Source organism: Aquarana catesbeiana, linkage group LG09, assembly GCF_042186555.1.
Source record: "Aquarana catesbeiana isolate 2022-GZ linkage group LG09, ASM4218655v1, whole genome shotgun sequence".
Lineage (NCBI taxonomy): Eukaryota > Metazoa > Chordata > Amphibia > Anura > Ranidae > Aquarana > Aquarana catesbeiana.
In genome coordinates this window covers 113475403-113495558 of record NC_133332.1, presented here as the reverse complement: position 1 = coordinate 113495558, position 20156 = coordinate 113475403, and the positions used below count along the sequence as shown (strand labels likewise).

At 41.6% G+C, this 20156-nt stretch overlaps 1 protein-coding gene across 1 annotated transcript in view; it reads left to right on the top strand.

Annotated features, from left to right (window-relative positions):
* The window catches only part of LOC141108006 (interleukin-13 receptor subunit alpha-1-like), a 191677-nt gene extending 180322 nt beyond the window's left edge, over positions 1–11355 (top strand). The window contains exons 9-11 of the mRNA XM_073599156.1: positions 4926–5022; positions 9115–9178; positions 9857–11355. Of these exons, the coding sequence (XP_073455257.1) occupies positions 4926–5022; positions 9115–9178; positions 9857–9961 (266 nt within the window). The 3' untranslated portion in view covers positions 9962–11355. The remainder of the gene's footprint in view (positions 1–4925; positions 5023–9114; positions 9179–9856) is intronic.
* Positions 11356–20156: the final 8801 nt, after the last annotated feature.

Sequence of the window (20156 nt, the reverse complement as noted above, 5' to 3'; positions counted from 1 at the left end):
ACAGTGGTGGTGTGTTCAGGGTGATGTGCAGTGTTAGTTTTCCGCCACACATATCATTTTGCTTTTAGGCCAAAAGGTTCAATTTTGCTCTCTTCTGACCAGAGCCCCTTCTTCCACATGTTTACTGTGTCCTCCAACATGGCTTCTCGAAAATTGCAAATGGGACTTCTTATGGCTTTCTTTCAACAATGGCTTTCTTCTTGCCACTCTTTCATAAAGGGCAGATTTGTGGAGTGCATTACTAATAGTTGTCATGTAGACAGATTCTCCCACCTGAGCTGTGGATCTCTGCAGCTCCTTCAGAGTTACCAGGAGCCTCTTGGCTGCTTCTCTGATTAATGCTCTCCTTGCCCGGCCTTTCAGTTTAGGTAGATGGCCATGTCTTGGTAGGTTTGCAGTTTTGCCATACTCTTTCCATTTTCCGATGAGGGATTGAACAGTGCTCCTTGAGATGTTTAAATCTTGGGATATTTTTTATAACCCAACCCTGCTTTAAACTTCTCCACAACTTTATCCCTGACCTTTCTGGTGTGTTCCTTGGCCTTTATGATGTTGTTTGTTCACTAAGGTTCTATAACAAACCTCTGAGGGCTTCACAGAACAGCTGTATTATTACCAAGGTTAAATTACACACAGATAGTTTTTATTTACTAATTAAGTGACTTCTGAAGGCAATTGGTTCCACTAGATTTTTGTTAGGGATATCAGAGTAAAGGGGGCTGAATACAAATGCATGTCACACTTTTCAGATATTTATTTGTAAAAAATTTTGAAAACCATTTATCATTTTCCTTCCACTTCACAATTATGTGCCACAAAAATTTCTGCAGCATTGAAGGTCCCAATGAGCACAGTGAACTCTATCATCCGTAAATGGAAGGAGTTTGGAAACAACAGGACTCTTCCTAGAGTGGGCCACCCGGCCAAACTGAAGGAGGAGAAGGGCCTTAGTCAGGGAGGTGACCAAGAACCCGATGGTCACTCCGACAGAGCTCCAGCATTTCTCTGTGGAGAGAAGAGAACCTTCCAGAAGAACAACTACCTCTGCAGCCAGTGGCATCACTAGGGGGTGGCTATTGAGGCTGAAGCCCAGAATCTGGGGCCCATAGCCCCGAGTCCAGAGCCAGCCCTACTGTGAGAGTGTTGCAGGCTGCCTGTCCCACACAGCCGCGGCACTCTCACTGAGTCTGCACTCCATGCTTCACTGACAGCCAGAGCCATGAGATCAGTGTGTGTGAGAGCGAGTCTCCTCCTTGCTCCCCCCATATCAAAGAGTCAGGAGGAACTTTCTCACACAGATCTCCTGAGCAGGTGAGTGCAGACCATGGGGGAGGGGGGAAACTGTATTACCCAGCCTCTCTGTATACACCAGCCTCTCTGTATACACACCAGCCTCCCTGTATATACACCTGTCTCTCTGTATATACACCAGCCTCTCTGTATATACACCAGCCCCTCTGTATATACCCCAGCCTCTTTGTATACCCAGCCCCTCTGCATATACACCAGCCTCTCTGCATATACACCAGCCTCTCTGTATATATAAACACACACACACGTATATTATATACATGTATATGCCCGCCCAAGCGTATGACTTTCTTTACTTCGCTGCTATGGGCTCTAGCCCCAGATCTTTGTAGACCTAGCAACGTCCCTGTCTGCAGCACTACCCCAATCAGGCCTATATGGTAGAGTGGCCAGACGGAAGCCACTCCTCAGTAAAAGGCACATGACAGCCCACCTGGAGTTTTCCAAAAGGCACTTGAAGGACTCTCAGACCATGAGAAACAAAATTCTATGGTCTGATGAAACAAAGATTGAACTCTTTGGCCTTAATGGCAATCATCATGTCTGGAGGAAACCAGGCACCGCTTATCACCTGGCCAATACCATCCCTACAGTGAAGCATAGTGGTGGCAGCATCATGCTGTGGGGATGTTTTGCAGTGGCAGGAACTGGGAGACTAGTCAGGATGGAGGAAAAGATGAATGCAGCAATGTACAGAGACATCCTTGATGAAAACCTGCTCCAAAGCGCTCTGGACCTCAGACTGGGTGAAGGTTCATCTTCCAACAGGACAACGACCCTAAGCACACAGCCAAGATGATATAGGTGTGGCTACGAGACAGCTCTGTGAATGTCCTTGAGTGGCCCAGTCAGAACCCAGACTTGAACCCAATTGAACATCTCTGCAGAGATCTGAAAATGGCTGTGCAGAGATGCTCCCTATCCAACCTAATGGAGCTTGAAAGGTCCTGCAAAGAAAAAGGAGAAACTGTCCAAAAATAGGTGTTCCAAGCTTGTAGCATCATACTCAAAAAGACTTGGGGCTTTAATTGGTGCCAAAGGTGCTTCAAGAAAGTATTGAGCAAAGACTGTGAATACTTATGTACATGTGATTTTTTTCGTTTTTTATATTTTTAATAAATTTGGAAAGATTTCAAACAAACTTCTTTCACATTTTCTTTATGGGGCATTGTTTGTAGAATTTAGAGGAAAATAATGAACTTAATCCATGTTGGAATAAGGATGTAACATAACAAAATGTGTAAAAAGTGAAGCACTGTGAATACTTTCCAGATGCACTGTATACGCACACTGGGGGGAGATTTACTAAAACTGGAGATGGCAAAATCTGTTGCAGCTGTGCATGGTAGGCAATCAGCTTCTAAACTTCAGCTTGTTCAATTAAGCTTTGAAAAAAAAACTGAAAACTGATTGGTTTCTATTGAGAGCTGCACCAGATTTTGCACTCTCCAGATTTAGTAAATCAACCCCACTGTGTACTGTATATGTGCACACACTATCACTTACCCCTCTAGTAACATAACATGCTGTCCTCCAGCCTCTTCGGTTCCTTGTCCGCACTCCTGCCAACATGAAAGCATGGGGTGCAGCAGTGTTGAGGAGAGTGGCATGAAAGGCTGGGCCCTATTTAAGGCTTCATGCTCCTTTGTACACAACAAATGTAGCTGCCTTATACCCAGGGCCGGTGCAAGGATTTTTGTCTACTTAGGCGAAGGTGCATTTTGGTGCCCCCCCACCAATCATGATCATGGCCACACAGAATGGTCAGAGGCTGTGGGCATGGCACACAGAATGGTCAGAGGCCGGCGGGCATGGTGCACAGAATGGTCAGAGGCTGTGGGCATGGCACACAGAATGGTCAGAGGCTGCGGGCCTGGCTCACAGAATGGTCAGAGGCTGCGGGCATGGCGCACAGAATGGTCAGTGGCTGCGGGCATGGCACAAGGGCAGGGCTGATACAATAATATACACAGCCAGCTAGACTCTGAATCCATCAAGCTAGAAGCAGCTTGCTTGCCCTACCTTCCAAAGAGATAGGAGAGAGAAATCTTCATCTGTGCTGGTACCACCACTACTTGCAATCCTCCTGGGCCTTCTGCTGGCATTGCCCCCCCCCTTGTCTCATCGGCTCCATGCTCCTCCCCCTGGTCTTCTCGACTCCAGGCTCCTTCCCCTTTCTCCTCGGCTCCAGGCTCCTTCCCCTGGTCTCCTCAGCTCCAGGCTCCTCCCCAGGCTCCCTTCATCTCACACGCCCTCCAGTTCAGTGGTGATAGTCTCTGTGAGCTGCTGAACTGGAGGCGTTCGTGACCCTCTCTCTACTACCACCCAGGTGGGTGGAGGAATTATTTTTTTCCAGGATCCAGCCACAAGGGCAGAAGGGAGAGGGGGGTGGCGTCTTCTAGCCGAGCCGTTCTTTGCCCTGCATCTGGTAAAGGAGGAGTGCGCAAGGCAGAGACGGGTTACATTAACAGCGCCTGGCTGGGGATGTGGTGCACGGCTTGTCAGTGTGCTTTGTACAGGTGTGAGCAGGGCCAGCCACCGGCGCTAGAATTAGCAAGTCTCTTGGGGACAGAGCCCCTGGCTTTGGTGCCCCCCCTCTCCTGGCGCCCTCAGGTGGCTGCCTTATGCTAGCGCCGACCCTGCTTATACCAACATGTTGGGCAGACACTATTTCCTAATAAATTGTTTACATTTTTCTTTTTGGTTCAATCCTTGGGTACCGAGATAAACCTAGACGCTTTAGTGCTATAGAGTATGTTTGGAGCAGCTCCAAGCACTTCCCCATTTTCCAGCATCAGGACCTGGCACCACAGGCAACAGATGCGGGGGCAAGTGCCCTGTGCTAGGGACCCCTATGTCTCTGACTCAACAGCTTTAAAATACCAACCAGTATTATTTCCAACCAAGTTATTTCCTTCATATCTTTGATGTAAGGGGAAATCCCATCTTTTTTTGACAGCTGTCACCAACACGTGTTCCTGTTGGAAGATTTCCCTGTACTTCTGTTCAATGACAACTGTAAAATATATATTTCCCCACATTTCCTCTCCTGGTTTTTAGAATAGTAAGAACAAATGTCCTATCCAGGGACACAAACAGTGATAGAAAGCAGAAATTCTTAACCATCTATCCAAAACAAGAAAAAGGTTTTCCCTAAAGCCATATATTTTTTACTAAGAAGCAATTTTTGTCTTAAGTGAAAACAGATGCGTTTCCCAGTTATCACACAAAATGTAGGACTTTTTGCCACTAAAACAATCCTGTAAATATAGAAAAGATCTTTTTCACGCATGAGCTGTTTTCCAAGTATTTTGCGGCTCTCTCTTCTACTAGACATCTGTGAATGTAGTTGCAGATTAACTGAACTATTCTGTTTGAAAATTTTCCTCTATGCATATGCTAATAATTGTTATTTAGTACCATTGAAATTTTTCTAAAATGTATTCTTTAATTTATCGTAATAAGGGTGATAATAATAAAGCATCCATCATCTTCCAATATGATTATTGTCTGGCATCTTATAAATCTGCTAAATTTGGAATATCCTTTTTTTTATGGAATATTATATTTTTGCATGTAGATGTATTAATTGCTTGTTTCTGGTTGTTTTCTAGGGAAGGATGACAACAGATTAACATCTATAATTGTACCTCTCATCATTTCAGCTGTAATCATTATTGCAGCAGTTATCCTACTTGTCCATATGGAAACGTAAGGTGTTTTTTCTTTTTTGTGGTTGTTTTTTTTAAACTAGCAAATATGTTCTTATTCAAGAACAGGTTAATTTAGAATGTTTTGGATGTTTATTGGCCTTTTGGATGTTTCACAACACACTGGTATGCACTATTGTCCTAACAGGAATTATTTTAGCTGAACTTGTTTTTGCTCAAGAATTCAATCTCATTAGAACTAACCTTGGGGGCAGCCAATGTAAACTGCATGTGGAGCTGGGAGTCATAGACCTGGCAAAGAACATAGAACAGATCGGAAGAGCTGCCAGGAAATGCAACATGAAAAGGAGCAGGGTAGAGCTTGCAGGAAACACCAAGTCAACAAGGGAAGAGCTGCCAAAGGACAGAGCATAGATAGGGAAAAGTAGAGCTGGTGGGAAGGTAGTATGGATGGGGGTGGGAAGAGCTAACAAGACACAGGGACTATATGGGAAACGTTAGCAAGGAATGTAGCATGGATGGATTTGGGGAGAGCTTGCTGGGAACACGACATGGACAAGGATATGTGGCATAGATGGATAATGTAGCATAGACCGTGAGAGACTAGATTTTGTAGGGAACACAGAGTGGTTGGGGGATGGGGTTGCCAAAGAGCATCGCATGAATGGGGATGGGGAGAGCTGGCAGGGAATGTAACATAGATGGGGTTGTGGGTAGAGGTGGCAGGGAACAAACAGTGTACAGGGAGAACTAGCTGGAAATGTATCATGGATTGGTATGGGAACAGCTGGCAGAGAGCATAGCATAGTCTGGGAGAGGGGAACTGGAACTGCCAATAAACACCTCAGGTAGCTTCCAGAACATGGCATGGAAATGAGGGGTCCATGTGGACTGTAAAGTGGAGGATAAGACAGACATGAAAGAAAAGGGGTACAACATAGGGAAAAGGAAATAAGATTTGCATGTCCATTTTGCAGCTGATCATGGCTGGACCTCACATAGTGAGGGTTGATAACTCCTATCTGGGATCCTCTGATATAACCCCATTAAAACAACTAAGTAATGAACATGCATAATTGTTGCAAAGCCAAGGTTTCATATGTACGGCTGATAAAAATTAGCAATCTTCAACGTGCAGTATGCCGGTTGAGTAAATGATTCTGTATTTTAGGGCCTGCCTGTGAGATAGATCAAAGTTGATTACAGGAACTTAAAGTGTATTTGTTGGCAAAATAAAAATAAAATCTGCATGCAAGCACATTTTCCCATGTTTTATCCTTTTAAAGTACAGAAAAATACCTGTTGATTCTGCCTAAATTTCAAAGATCTCCTAACTTCATGTGCACTTCCTGCTGCATTGAAATCTTACACAGTGTTATTATCCCTACCGGGTTCTTCCCCTGGGCTAAAAAAACACTTCCCCAATATCATACCATAGAAACAAAACATTCTTTATCAGTTGAACTTAAGTATAAACCTTGTAACAGTTTGTCAATGGAATAGACTGTGTAAGTGAAAAAAGTTTAACCACTTAAACACTAAACCTTTTTCTGACATTTGTTGGTTTCAAGTTAAAATCATTTTTTTTTTTTTGCTAGAAAATTACTTAGAACCCCCAAACATATATATTTTTTTAGTTGACAACCTAGAGAAAAAAATGGTGGTTGTTGCAATATTTTATATCACACTGTATTTGCGCAACGGTTTTTCAGATGCAATTTTTTTTGAAAAAATTACTTTAATGCATTAAAAAAAAAAAATCTAACCAGTAAAGTTAGCTTTTTTTTTTTTTTTTTTGTATAATGTGAAAGAGTTTATGTCGCGATAATCATGAGAGAATCGTGATCTTTTTATTCTAAGCAAAAAAATTGTGATTCTCATTTTGGCCAGAATCATGCAGCTCTAGTTGATAGTATGCATTTATAACAGTTCTGCAAAATTACTAAAATATATGTATCACCCAAAGTATAAATGAAATATTTTGCAGCTTACTAGTCCCTAGATGTGGCTGTGACTGATGCAGCGTATGTCCTCGACAATCTTCACCAACTTGTGACAAATGGGTGGTCAAACTTACACCATGCTGTCACTGATATGCCACAATGACCCTTCCAGCCTCACCCTGTACAAAGATTTCCAGCTTGCGGAACCGCAATCACATACCAGCAGACTGGCGATAACCACTGTGTATGTGTACATGTCACTACTACTTTCAATATCCCTGTAAATTGCATTTGCTAAGAAACACATCTATTGGTTTTTTTAATTTATCTACCCCTCACTAACACCACCAACTGTGGAAGGGATTTCTCTATCTTTACTGCTCTAACAGTAAAAGACCCCTTACACAATTTAAGATTGAACTGCTTCTCATCCAACTTCATTGTGTGGCCGCATGTCCTCTTTAGAGACATTAGGTTAACCTGTTCTTGCTGACATTACGCATTTATGCAGCCCTATGCAAACACTTTCTATGCTGAGAGTGTGCACCCTGTGCGCTCCCAGCACAGACACCAGTGGTACTGTAAAGCTCCTGATGAATACTTGAGATCGGGAGCTTCCTGATCATGTGACCACTGTGACAGCCAATCACAGCGGTCAGATGACCTAAATGCCTGCTTCCGCCTCCTGGCCTTTAGAAGCTTTTAAAGGGCCGTGAGGCAGCGGCAGGAAGGGGTTAAATAGTTTCCTCCCAATTATACAGTCACCATTTAAAGATTTGTATATTGTGATCATCGCTCCTCTTAAGCACCTCTTCTCCAGGAAGAATACATTTATTGTTTGTAGTTGTTCCTCATAACTGGCCCCTTATTAGCTCTTTTGGCCTTCTCTGGACTCTCTCCAGTTTAAGCACAGCATTCTTGAGTATTGATAACCAAATATGGACAGCACAATCAAGATGTGGCTGAACCAGAGTTTTGAAAAGTGGTAGAATTATAATTTTATCTCCTGAGTAAATACCCTTTTAATGTATGCTAATATTCTGCTAGCCTTGCTTGCTGCAGTTTTGCATTACATGCTATTGCTGAGTCTGTGATCTACCAGGACCTAAGATCCTTTTTTATCTTCGATTCCCCCAGAAGTTCACCCTGTAGCATGTAACTTGCATGCATATTTTTAGTTCCCAAGTGCATTACAATTTTAGATATTAAACCTCATCTACCATATAGCTGCCCTCTATTTTATCTAGATCTTCTTGTAAAGTTGCTATATCCTGTGAAGTTTTTTACCCCGATTAGCTTTTTATTATTAGCAAACACTGAGATTGAACTATTTATTCCAACCGCTAAATCCTTTATGAACAAGTTAAACAAAATTTGTCCCAGGACAGAGCCCTGGGGTACACTGCTCATAATTACAGAAGATCCAGGAAATATACCATTATTCGCCGCCCTCTAGACACGGTCCTGCAACCAGTCTTCTATACAGGTACATGCAATCTCAATAATGCCAAAAGACCTTAATCTGTAAATTAAGCATTTATGGGGTACTGTATCAAATGCCTTATTGAAATCTAGGTATACTACACCCAAAGGCCTTCCTCTATCCAAATTACAACTGACCTCCTTATAGAATGTTAAAAGGTTCTAGCAAGAACTGTCTTACATAAATCCATGTTGGTTACTACTAATGATACTATTTTCATCAGCAGATTCTTGGATATGACCCCTTATCATTCCTTCCAATAGTTTTCACCTAGTAATCTTGAGAATAATAAACTTCCTGTCCTAGAGTAGCTACGCTTACTCCTCCACTCCATCTATAGGGGAGCCATGATTGCCACTCAGGCTGGATTTTAAACATGTCTCTGTTTCTTCATCTCCATTACATGGGGAAGACAGAGGGAATTAGAAGTAACAAGGACACCTCATTTCTGGCAAGATCAACAGGTATTTTCTGTAATGCTGTAAATGTTCCTAAATGGAAAAATAATAAATAATGCAGTCACCACATCTAAGGAGTGAAAGCTCCAAATAAAATTTTTGTTCTTGGCTTTAGATAACCAATAAGTATTTTTATTTGCAGTTATTTTTGATTTTCAAATCACCACTGCACGTAGTCTGAAAATATACACAAACTTAATTTACTTTAGGCAGTTTTATGTGTTTACAATCCTTTTTTCTTTACACAGACTGAAGGCCTTTATCTGCCCTCAAATCCCAGATCCTGCAAGAATTTTTCCAAAAGATTTTCAGGTAAACATTTACACCTAAGAAACAATGTTTAGAAAGCTAAATCTGTAATTTTGATGGCATTTCCCAATAAAATCACCTAACCTTGCATATTTGAGAAATATTTAAATCAATTCCTTGCATTGCTCCATGATCACCTACTATATCCAGCGTGCCTCGTTTATAAAATAAAAAGTAGTTCCAATAAGAAGTGAACCTAGTGATAAAAAGGATTTTACCACATGTTCTTAAAGTAGTTCTAACGGCAGAAGTTTTACCTTAATGCATTCTGTACATATTGGGGTTGATTGGGGTGCAAAATCTGATGCAGTTCTGCATAGAAACCTGCTTCCAGGTTTTTTTTGTCAAAGCTTAATTGAACAGGCTGAAGAGGTTAGAAGCTGATTACCTACATGCACAGGTGCACCAGATTTTGCACTCTCCAGTTTTAGTATATCGACCCCAATGTATCATGGAAATGTGATGTCTGAAATGAAGACTGAAAACTTGAGAAATAGCTGTTCATTCACGAGCCCCCCTCCACTTCCCAAAAAGAAAAAAAAAAACCCAAAGGGGAGTGCACTTTTAATTCTTTAGGAAAATCCATTAATGGGAAAATGTATTTATTGTTGCTTTAACGTCCTTTACAAATTATGCAGTTATTGTCAGAATGCTTGACTGTGTCCTTTTCTTTCTTTTTAGCAATGGTTAAAAAGCGATGTATATAATGTCTACAGTAAGCCAGAGAAAGAGGAAATCTGCCCGGTATTTCTGATAGAAAGCCATCCAACCACAAAAAGTGTGTAGGACTTTGGTTCACTGACTCAAGCAACATGGACTTATGTTCTCCTCTGCACTTCAGCTCATTATTATGAAGTCTGTATCAGATGTAAGGATATGTGACTCTAAACTATCTCAGAAAGGAGAGGAAAACCGCACATAAATCCTTTCTTGTATCAGTGCTTGCCTATGCAAGTATTGTGATCATGTATTAAGCACTGTGAAGAAGAAGATCTGTTGAATGCATGATTGTAAAACACTGGTAACCAAGACTAACCATTACTTCTGTCATCCAAAACAAACCAGATCACATTGGAGTCATGTTTTGTGTTATTATCATTGGGTAAGTCACTAGATACCTCCTATGCAGGTCTGACAACCTGATATTCTTGCATTTAGCCAGAAGAACTGGTGTCTCTGGCAGTGTCCATAGACTGGTTTGAGTACCTTTGGGCAACTTCTCCCAAGTCTGTGCTTTGGTGGTTTACTAAAATGCCTATGTTATATGCTATGGTTGCCCTAAATACTTTCTTTGATGAACTGTGTTCTTAAATGTAATCCAAGTTTGCCCAAGCCAGTGGGCAGATCTAACCCTCGCTGTATATTCATGACCTGCCTTAGGGTCACCTTCTAGCTTGGCAACCCTGGAGCTTTTCTAAAGGGATCCTTACAAGGATTTTTATTGTACCATATTCCTTTGGCTTTCTGCTGTACCCATCCAGTGAAATGCACAGTACAGAGAATAACATAAAAAAAAAAAAACAGTTAGCCCTGGTTCACACTGGTACGATTTGACATGTCAAATCGTATTTCAAGTCGGTGGCAACCGTCCTAATCAGTGCGATGCTGCATTTGCAGCACTGCACCGATTTCAAAAAGTAGTTTCTGTACTACTTTTTTGCGATTTACATTGACATCTGTGCAGATGTCTCTAAAATTGCGGCCGAAATCGGGATTGACATACGGGAGTGAAATCGTGTGAGTTCAGATGAACTCACACGGCTTCATTCCCGCAGCTCAGTGTGAACCTGGGCTTAAAGAACATTTCCAGAAAAGTGTTCCCAAGAATGTCTGGAGCAACAGCTCTTGGAAATCTGCACTTTTTATTCAGCACTGTCTGGAGATATATGTTTGTTTATTATTAGGTGCTCAGGTACCTTTCTGGCAATTTCATCATTAACACTGTATTAAGATTACAGGGAATGGACATGTAAACTTTGCAATTTAATTTTACTTGTTTGAATATCAAACTTTTGAAGTGATGTATCTACTACATTCCATAGTTTTGTAAATGTTACACATTATACATTGTCATCGAGGATTAACATGCGTTGTGTTTAATATATATGTAGGAATATTTATTTTTTACACAATCACTTTTAAATCAAATACACTTTAAATACAAAGTAATATTGCAGAAACCGTGTTGTGTGTGTGTGTTACTTAAAACGTATCTATGCTAAAATGTAGCATAAAATCATTATATTCGGGTTCCACATTGAATTTCAATTATTTCTAACCGACTCACACCTAACACCAAACATTTTTGAAGTTTGTAAACTTACTTTGGAAAATCCCCACATATTTACTTCTGTGATATGTATTCACTATGCCCTGTGAGTAGGCACTGCTGTGTCACAGAATTTACAGAGCCTGCCTTCTAAACTACAGAGGTGCTGAGAGGAGGAGTTTCAGGAGGCAGAGTCAGTACAGGAATCGCTGCTTGCAGCCAGCAAGGTACCATGGGATGTGTAGTCCTTAGATTTTGAAATTAAACAGCAAAGATGAAACTGCAAAGCATGTTGAGCATCCAACAAATTGTGGAAAGAGATGGTCAGCAGACAGACAGCACTCAAAACATGAAATGAGATTTTTTAAAAAAGCTTATATGGAATTGTCAAAGATAACAATTGTTTGTCTTGCTGTTACAAAGCTGATGTTGTAAAATAAAAGTGTTGTTGTGACCATAGAATTCCTTTAACCACATGCTATACCCCCTTCCAGCCCAGGCCAATTTTCAGCTTTCAGCGCTGTTGTAATTTGAATGACAATTGCGCGGACATGCAACACTGTACCCAAACTAAATTTGTATCATTTTTTTCACACAAATAGAGCTTTCTTTTGGTGGTATTTAATCACCACTGGGTTTTTTATTTTTTGCTAAAAAAACAAAAAAAGACCGACAATTTTGAAAAAAATACAACCATTTTTCATACTTTGTTATAAAATTTTGCGAACAGGTAATTTTTCTCCTTCACTGATGTGCGCTGATGAGGCAACACTGATGGGCACTGATGGAGCTGCACTGATGAGGTGGCACAGGTGGGCACTGATGAGGAGGCATTGATTAGGCTGCATTGATAGGGAGGCGCTGATGGGCTCTGATAGGCAGCACTGAAGGACACTGATAGGTGGCACTGATGGGCACTGGTAGGCGGCACTGATAGGCAGCACTGATAGGTAGCACTGGTGGGCACTAATAGGTGGCACTGGTAGGCACTGATGGGCACAGATAGGTGGCACTGATTGGCAGTACTGGTGGGCAATAATAGGTGGCACTGGCATGCACTGATAGGTGGCACTGGTTGGCACTGATTTGCAACACTGGCGGGCACAGATTGGGACCAATGCTTCTGTAACAGAAGTCGGTTACCGGCTTTCTTCTATTCATTTATTCTTCTATACTGACAGCTGATCACATGTTAAAGGGATGCTGTAATTGGCCCTTTACCCTGTTCTGTGATCAGCGGAGTTCGAAGGACTTGACGTTCACTGAGCACCGGCTGCACACTGCAGGGGTAAATAGACGTCTTCTCAGCACTGGAAGCCTGCGCTGTAGCCTTCTTTCAGCTATAGCATGGGCAGAAAGTGGTTAATGTTAAACTATTTTTTATTTTGAGAAATTAGCTTATCAGTAGACGCATACTGGCTTCCTTAAAAAGGCAATTCAATGTGCAGTGACAAAATGCCAAAGTGGATCTATGTATAAAAAAAAAAAAATCCCTCTTAGACAAAAAATGTTTATCAGTGTAATGTGACTAGTAATCAGAAAAAAAGTTCCTTTACCTGTATGATTCCTGACTAGAATCAGCAGAGCACTTTTGCACGCGACTGTGTCTAGGCACCAGGGTCATGCGGTGAGGTCAGTGGCTGGTGAGGCACTGGCAGGGGCGCACTGACCATTCGGACACTGCCTGATGGGCAACCCCCCATGCCACTAAGGGGCCCCATCAGGGTTGCCAGCCTCAATAAAACCAGGGACAGTATGTAAAAATCTATGTTTTTTTAAAAATCCCAAGATTATAGCTGGTCTGCCTCTCCAGTACCTTTTCAGTGTGTGTATGTGTATTCTGTGTGTGTATACTGTGTGTGTATATTGTGTGTCTGTGTGTGTGTATACTGTGTGTGTATATTGTATGTGTGTGTATACTGTGTGGCCCCATAATCTATTGCCTGGGGGCCCCATAATCGCCTATTGCCTGGGAGCCCCATAATCTTCTCCTATTACCCGGGGGCCCCATGAGTTGTCAGTCCGCCCCTGGGCACTGGCTAGTATCAGAACCACATACACACAGGTTACATACACCACGATTGTTAGAGCGAGAGCAATAATTCCAGCACTAGACCTCCTCTGTAACTCTAAACATGTAATCTGAAAAAAATTTTTAAGCGTTGCTATGGAGATTTTTAAGTATTGAAGTTTGGTGCCATTCCACGACTGTGCACAATTTTAAAGCATGACATGTTAGGTATCTATTTACTTGGAGTACCATCACTTTTCACATTATACAAAAAAATCAGGTTATCTTTAGCGTTTTTTTTTTTTATGTTCATGAAACAGTTTTTTTCCCCAAAAAAGCGTTTGAAAAATTGCTGCACAAATACCGTGTAACATAGAAAGTTGCAACGACCACCATTTTTCGCCCTAGGGCGTCTGCTAAAACATTATATATAATGTTTGGGGGTTATGAGTAATTTTCTCGCAAAAAAAAATGATGATTATTACATGTAGGAGAGAAGTGTCAGAATTGGCCTGGGTGGCAAGGGGTTAATTACCATAAGTAATATACAAGTATTTATTATATATTGTTTTTAAGGTAAGTTACTATATTTTTAAAAACTGTACTCAAGCAGGTGGCTTAACAGACAAATTACTGAAGTTTTAACTTCAAACCAGTAATTTCACAAATAGATAAATAATAGAGGGCTGGGCTGGAAGAAGGCATTTTTCTTTTAGACACATGCCCCTTCTATGACACTGCAGTGAGACGTGTGCCTCCACTGCTGCATTTTTATTGGACAGCTGGGGCCAATGGTGCTTTACCATTGGTCCAAGACTCCAAGCTGTCCATTGAACTCAGTGCCTCTGACAAGAAGTGAGAAGAGGCACTGTGACCTCATCCTCTCAGTCTGCTGCAAACAGAGTGTGCCAGCTTGTATTTAAACTGGCCACTCTGTATGTAGCTTCTGACAGGCTGCGCAAAGAGTCCCGTATCTCCAGAACCATAGAACACAGGAGCCCCAAATTTACCAGTGGTATGGTAGGACTTTGGCTACCTACCCCCCAAATTTGGGGTCTCTGTGACCTCAGGTCGCCGAGCTACAACCCTCAAAGCTCGAATTGTTTTTTTTTAAATGTTCATGGCTCTGCCTCGCCTGCCTCCCCTGACTGCACGTCCCTGCAGTAGGCACCTCCTGCTATTTTGGCCTCCAAGGATCCTCTCAGGAGTTTGATAAGCATATCCCACCCATTCGTGTTTCTTACTGTACTGATGGTGTCAACAGGAGGTGAGGTCTATAACAGGAAGAGCTATTCCACAAAGGCATTGTGGAATGCAGGGAAAGTAAGCCATGTCTGGCAAGTGATGGTATTATGAAAAATATGTAGGAATGTAGTATCAAATGATCTTGTATTTTAGTGATCGTGTAGAAAGATTTAGTCACTTAGCTGGGTGCTGGCTAGTGTTCTCTAAGCATGGAGTGTATTTTTTCAGTCACAGGTTGAGCATGCCTAAGCAGGGCTAGAGATAACATAAAGATGTTTAATATCAACAGGCATTGGGGACTGCAAGTGCATGATGGGAATGTTATTAAATATCTGATGCACTTTCTGGCCTTCCCTCCAGGGTGTTTGCCTTTTAGTATATTCAAATGTCATTCAAAAGTACTTCAACATTTTGTTCACTTTTAACATTCCATTTTGGAATGAAGCTAATTTGCCTAAAAAAAAAACACATTTACTGTTAGAAATTTGTTTGGAGAAGGACTATCCTGCACCTTAGAATTTTCTTGTTGCAGTGACAAACACATCTTTACAATCATTTGTTAAGCTTTTCTTTCACACATATAGCAGAAAGCATTCAAGCCTACCCTGTTACAAGAAGCTTGAAGCCCCACCACATCAAGCTGCGGAATTATTCTCCCACTATGCAGACAGCTGGGTGCAAATACACGGGGTAGCCCTTCCATGCGCCGTGTGAGACGTGCCGCTAAAAAGGAAAATCCTGCATTCCAATGACATCACAAATTTCAGACGTTTATTTGATAGACAACACACACTGCATCCTTTCACCTCTATACATTTCACCCATTCAGGCTTAATCATAGAGATGGGGGTGGCTAAGGGGATACAATGTTGTTAACAATTAAACAATAAATAAAAAACAACTAAAGGGCCAGGCAAGATAATGCACTATAATAATATATGTGCAGTCCACCAGTCTTTATGTATACAGTATGTGGGGCCAAACAACCCCTCAGTGGTTTAAAATAAAAGTACAGTGCAAAAAAGAGTGTGCCTGCATGTCCCCTAGTTAACAAGTCAACATCTTAATTTGAAAACATCATATCCCTCTAAAGACGCTATAATGCAGATCGATATGAATATAAAGCTAAAAAGAGAAAACAAAAAATTATTATTCTGTTCAAAAATATATTTTTGTAAGCAATCAATTTATTATTTAGAAAAATATTTTAAAAGATCCCTGTAAAGGACAATGGAAAATATAGTTAAACATGGTAGATTGGTTAATGTATATGTAGCACTTCCTCCTCGGGGGTTGCTTGATAATGCATGTTCTCTTCTGCCGCCAAAACCATGTGAACTCTCCAGTCCCTCTGACACTCTAGGTGCAGACATGTTGTGTATAACTTTAAATAACACACAGACACAAAGTAAATCCTTTCAACTCTCTCTGGTTTTACTTATTTGAGATGAGAGGTTTAAACGAGAATTATTCAGCCAAATCCTGGGTTCAGCCAAGACTTGGTTGAAATAATACTTGTAGCAATAACAATTAGCAATGACACATGAATGAAACAATATACACAATCACCATGGGATATTATAGAAAAGCTATCAATGAATATAAAAAAATGTGTCCACTTTAAAGGAGAACCCAGGGCTGACCTATAATACCTTTATCCTAATGAGAGATGGTACACTATAGTGACCACTAAAGTGTCCCCTTTGAGAGTACTAACAACGCTGTCCTAAAAGCAAGGCCTTGCACTGTCTTCACTGGCAATGTTGGAGCTCGTAGAACAAAGATTCCTGGCTGCAGCAAAGTGATGATGAACAATGCAATATAGCAAACCCCGGTTGATAGCAATACTATTTGTAAACCAAGAGAATGTCACATGTGCACTGTGTTGAAAGTGTAGTACTTAGCAAAGCAATGGTATCTGTGAGCACAAGCCCCCTCACCAATCCGGGTAGACCACGGAGCCTCCCATGGGACCAACAATTCTTCCTATCACCGTCTGCTAACTCAGCGGTCTGGTTCCGCAGTGTTCAGCGCTGCTGCAGGGCGTCCTTCTGCCAGCGGGCGACAGCTGGACTCGCTGGGGCTGGAGCGGTGGGCTGTGTGTCGCGTGCTAGGCCACGATGTTCTTGCACAGCGGCTGACTGGTGCTCACACAGTGAGATCCAGGAAGCAATAGAGAGTGGGCCTGGTCCGCAAATCCCTACATAGTCTCTCCCACAATTCCCCTGCAGAGCAGGCGTTCTGCTGGGAGATGCAGTTCATAGCAATTTCTGCGGGATAAGCAATGCCTATCCAGAGGACTACATCTCCCACAATACCTTACTCTGTGCTTCAGGAGATGATGTCAGTGATTCAGATCCAGCACTAGGGGGATATAGGAGCAAGACTAGAACAGTCTGCAAAAGTCAGATAACCATAGTCTGCTCCCGGCTACATATAGCATGTTAAAGAATACATAATTCATAAAGAGATTAGGATTGGTGGGTTTGGGGCCATGAAAGAAGTGGTAGGGGGTGGGAGGTAGGGGAAAGGGGAAAGGTGCAGACTTAAAGAGGAGTTCCGATTAAAAAAATAAAATAAAAGTCAGCAGCTACAAATACTGCAGCTGCTGACTTTTAATAATCGGACAATTACCTGTCGCAGGGTCCTCCTCCCTGCTGTGCTGGCATTGTCACTGTGGGCACGCACTGCGCATGCGCGAGCCAAATGTGGCATGTCAGAGGGTCACCTTCCCTCCCATTTTGGGTGGAACTCCACTTTAAGGCAGAAGAGTACAGTGTGTTCTGTCTATCAAATACATTTCTGGATTTTGATGACGTCAGAGTGAGACCCTTTCCTTCTAAGCACCATTAAAGACAACAGTTATTCTTTACAAGGTACTACAGGTATATATTTAAATATATCTTATCTCTTGTTAATGCCTACTAATGAAAAGTAGCAAGGCTTGCGGCATTGGCCTTTCTATTCCTTTGTAAGCAGTCCTATGCTGTTCTACTGGCTGGAGTTACCTCTTTCCAACTTGCTGCTCCATTTCAGTATTCATATGAGAAACCGAGCATGTTATTATTTGGGCGGTGGCCGACCCTATGGAGAAGTGAGGGCAGCTTGCAATAGTCAGCAAAGAATAAGAGTTATCTTAGGGAAAAAATGCAAACGGTTCCTCAAAGGCACGGCTGATGAATGCATACTGATATACGTTTTCATGATCTGGTAGATCTTATGTTTATAAGCACCTAAAGACTGTAAAAATACACTGTAACTGCTGATTGCATTTGAAGTGATACACATTTGCAGAAGAGCAGAGTGCAGGAAGAGAACTAAAGTTTTTTTTAATGCCTTCTGAGAATTGTTGTTAATCATCCTATGTGACAAACAATGTTAAACCCTCAGGTTTTAAGCACTTTCAGTAGCTGATTTATTCACTTACAGATTATGCATCTTCTTTATTTTTTTTATACTTGCCTATGTTGCGATAAAAATAAAAGAAAGCCGGCAACATGGTCAAGTCTTCAGCAATCAATCCTTTATTATTGCATGGTAAAAATCTGTTATAGAAAGACGTTTACATGTTTCAGCTAAACAGCCTTATAACACAGTGCTATGATTTAGTCTGCATTCACACCTGAGCGTAGCGATTTACTGGCATTTTTATTTGAGTGTTTTGTGAGCCTTTTTAGAAGTGCATTACAAGCGTTTTACAGCTTCAGGCGTTTTTTGTTTAGCCAATAGATAGCACTAGGGGGAGGAGAGGAAATTAGGGGTGGAGAGCTGCTGTTTGAGCAGAAAATGAGCGACAAAATGCTTGTAAAACGCTCAAGTCAGGCAATTCTATTGAAGTCTATGGAGCTTGTAATCTGCCAAAAAGAAGCTCATGTACTTTTTTTGAGCAACAGGAGTTTTGCTCCAGGTGACAGAACGCTCACATGTGTCTGTTGAGCGTTTTAGAGCTACAAGCTTCAAGCAGAAAATCGCTCAGGTGTGAATGGGGCCTAAACCTGTTTAGCAGAAATGCATAAGCTTCTTTCTATATCTTTTTTTACTATGCAGTATTAAAGGATTGATTGCATGACTGTGTTGCCGGCTTTCTTCTATTTCTCATCTCCACAGTCCTGCAGGATTGAGAGGTTGAGCGCTGCGTTTTCCTCACTTGCCCTTGTTTCAGTGTAAGCTGGTGCCAAGACTGCTGGCCCAGGTATTCTGTTTCAGGGTGGCTCCTTTGTCTTGCAGTATCCTATGGAATCACCCTGGCATGCAGAGGCTAGAGTTGTGTCTCCCTACACTGTGTGCATCAATAGAAACACCCAACCCCATAGCCTAAGAAGGCAAGACACTCCTGCTCCTCCCTTCTATTTTAACATATAGCTTTCTGAGGAATGTTTACTTTATTGTGCTAAATGTGTTAGGCCCCATTCACACGATCAGCCCGCTCGGATCTGCCTGTCCATTTTTCAGGCGGGCCCGAGCGGGCCACCCATTGACTTGTATGTGCAGGCGGATGTCAGTGGAGATGTGTCTGCTGACACCCACCTGTCATCCAAACCGACAAGATCTGCTCAAAACACACGTATGACGATATAATCGCAATCCGTCTGGCGGATCAGATGAAAACGTACAGGCTGTTCATTTTCATCCAATCTTGCCATAGAGAATAGTGGGGATCTGACAGGTTCATCCCTGCACAGTGAGTGGATATGGACCTGTCATCCGCCTGATCAGCGGGAATAAACGGAGCGATTCCTTCCAATGGATCCGCTCCATGTGAAAGGGGCCCAAAACATAAAAAACTCAGAGAGGTTTTTTCTATTATTTATTTTTAATTTATTGTATTTGGAAATAAAACTTGTGCCAGAGACTTCAGATACCACAGTCAGAGAGAACATCCAATAATAATGTTTTCCCTTTTAAGATTTGTTGCAACTGCATTGTTGTTCTACAGAATAAAAGGATAGTAAAGAAATAAGAAGAAACAACAAAGGTTAGTCTTAAGTTCACACACAACGTGAAGATAAAAATATGACATTTATGTAGGCTGCCATTGCTGTCCATTCTTTTTTGGAGAATGCTATTTCCCTGGCTGTCATACTGTTTGATAATGCACTGCATGTAATGTGAAACATGTAAGAGCAGGATTATGACATTCCCGATTAGTTCACAATTTAGGAAAATCCTTTTTAACCTACTACCTATGTTAATACTGAGTGACAAAGGCAACACAATGGGTTATGAGTATTGCATTCTTCCCAGTAAATATAGACCGTATCAATGACAGAAATTACTGCTGTTTTTTTTTGGGGGGGGGGGGTTCATTTGTTTTTGTTGCGTATATGCAAATAAATGTACATTCACAGAGAAATATTCAGAATACAGGAGAACACAAAAATGTCACATTGGCAAACAAACAGAGTAAAAGAAAAAGTACAACATTTGTACACCTAGATCAATTGCTTTTATGGTGA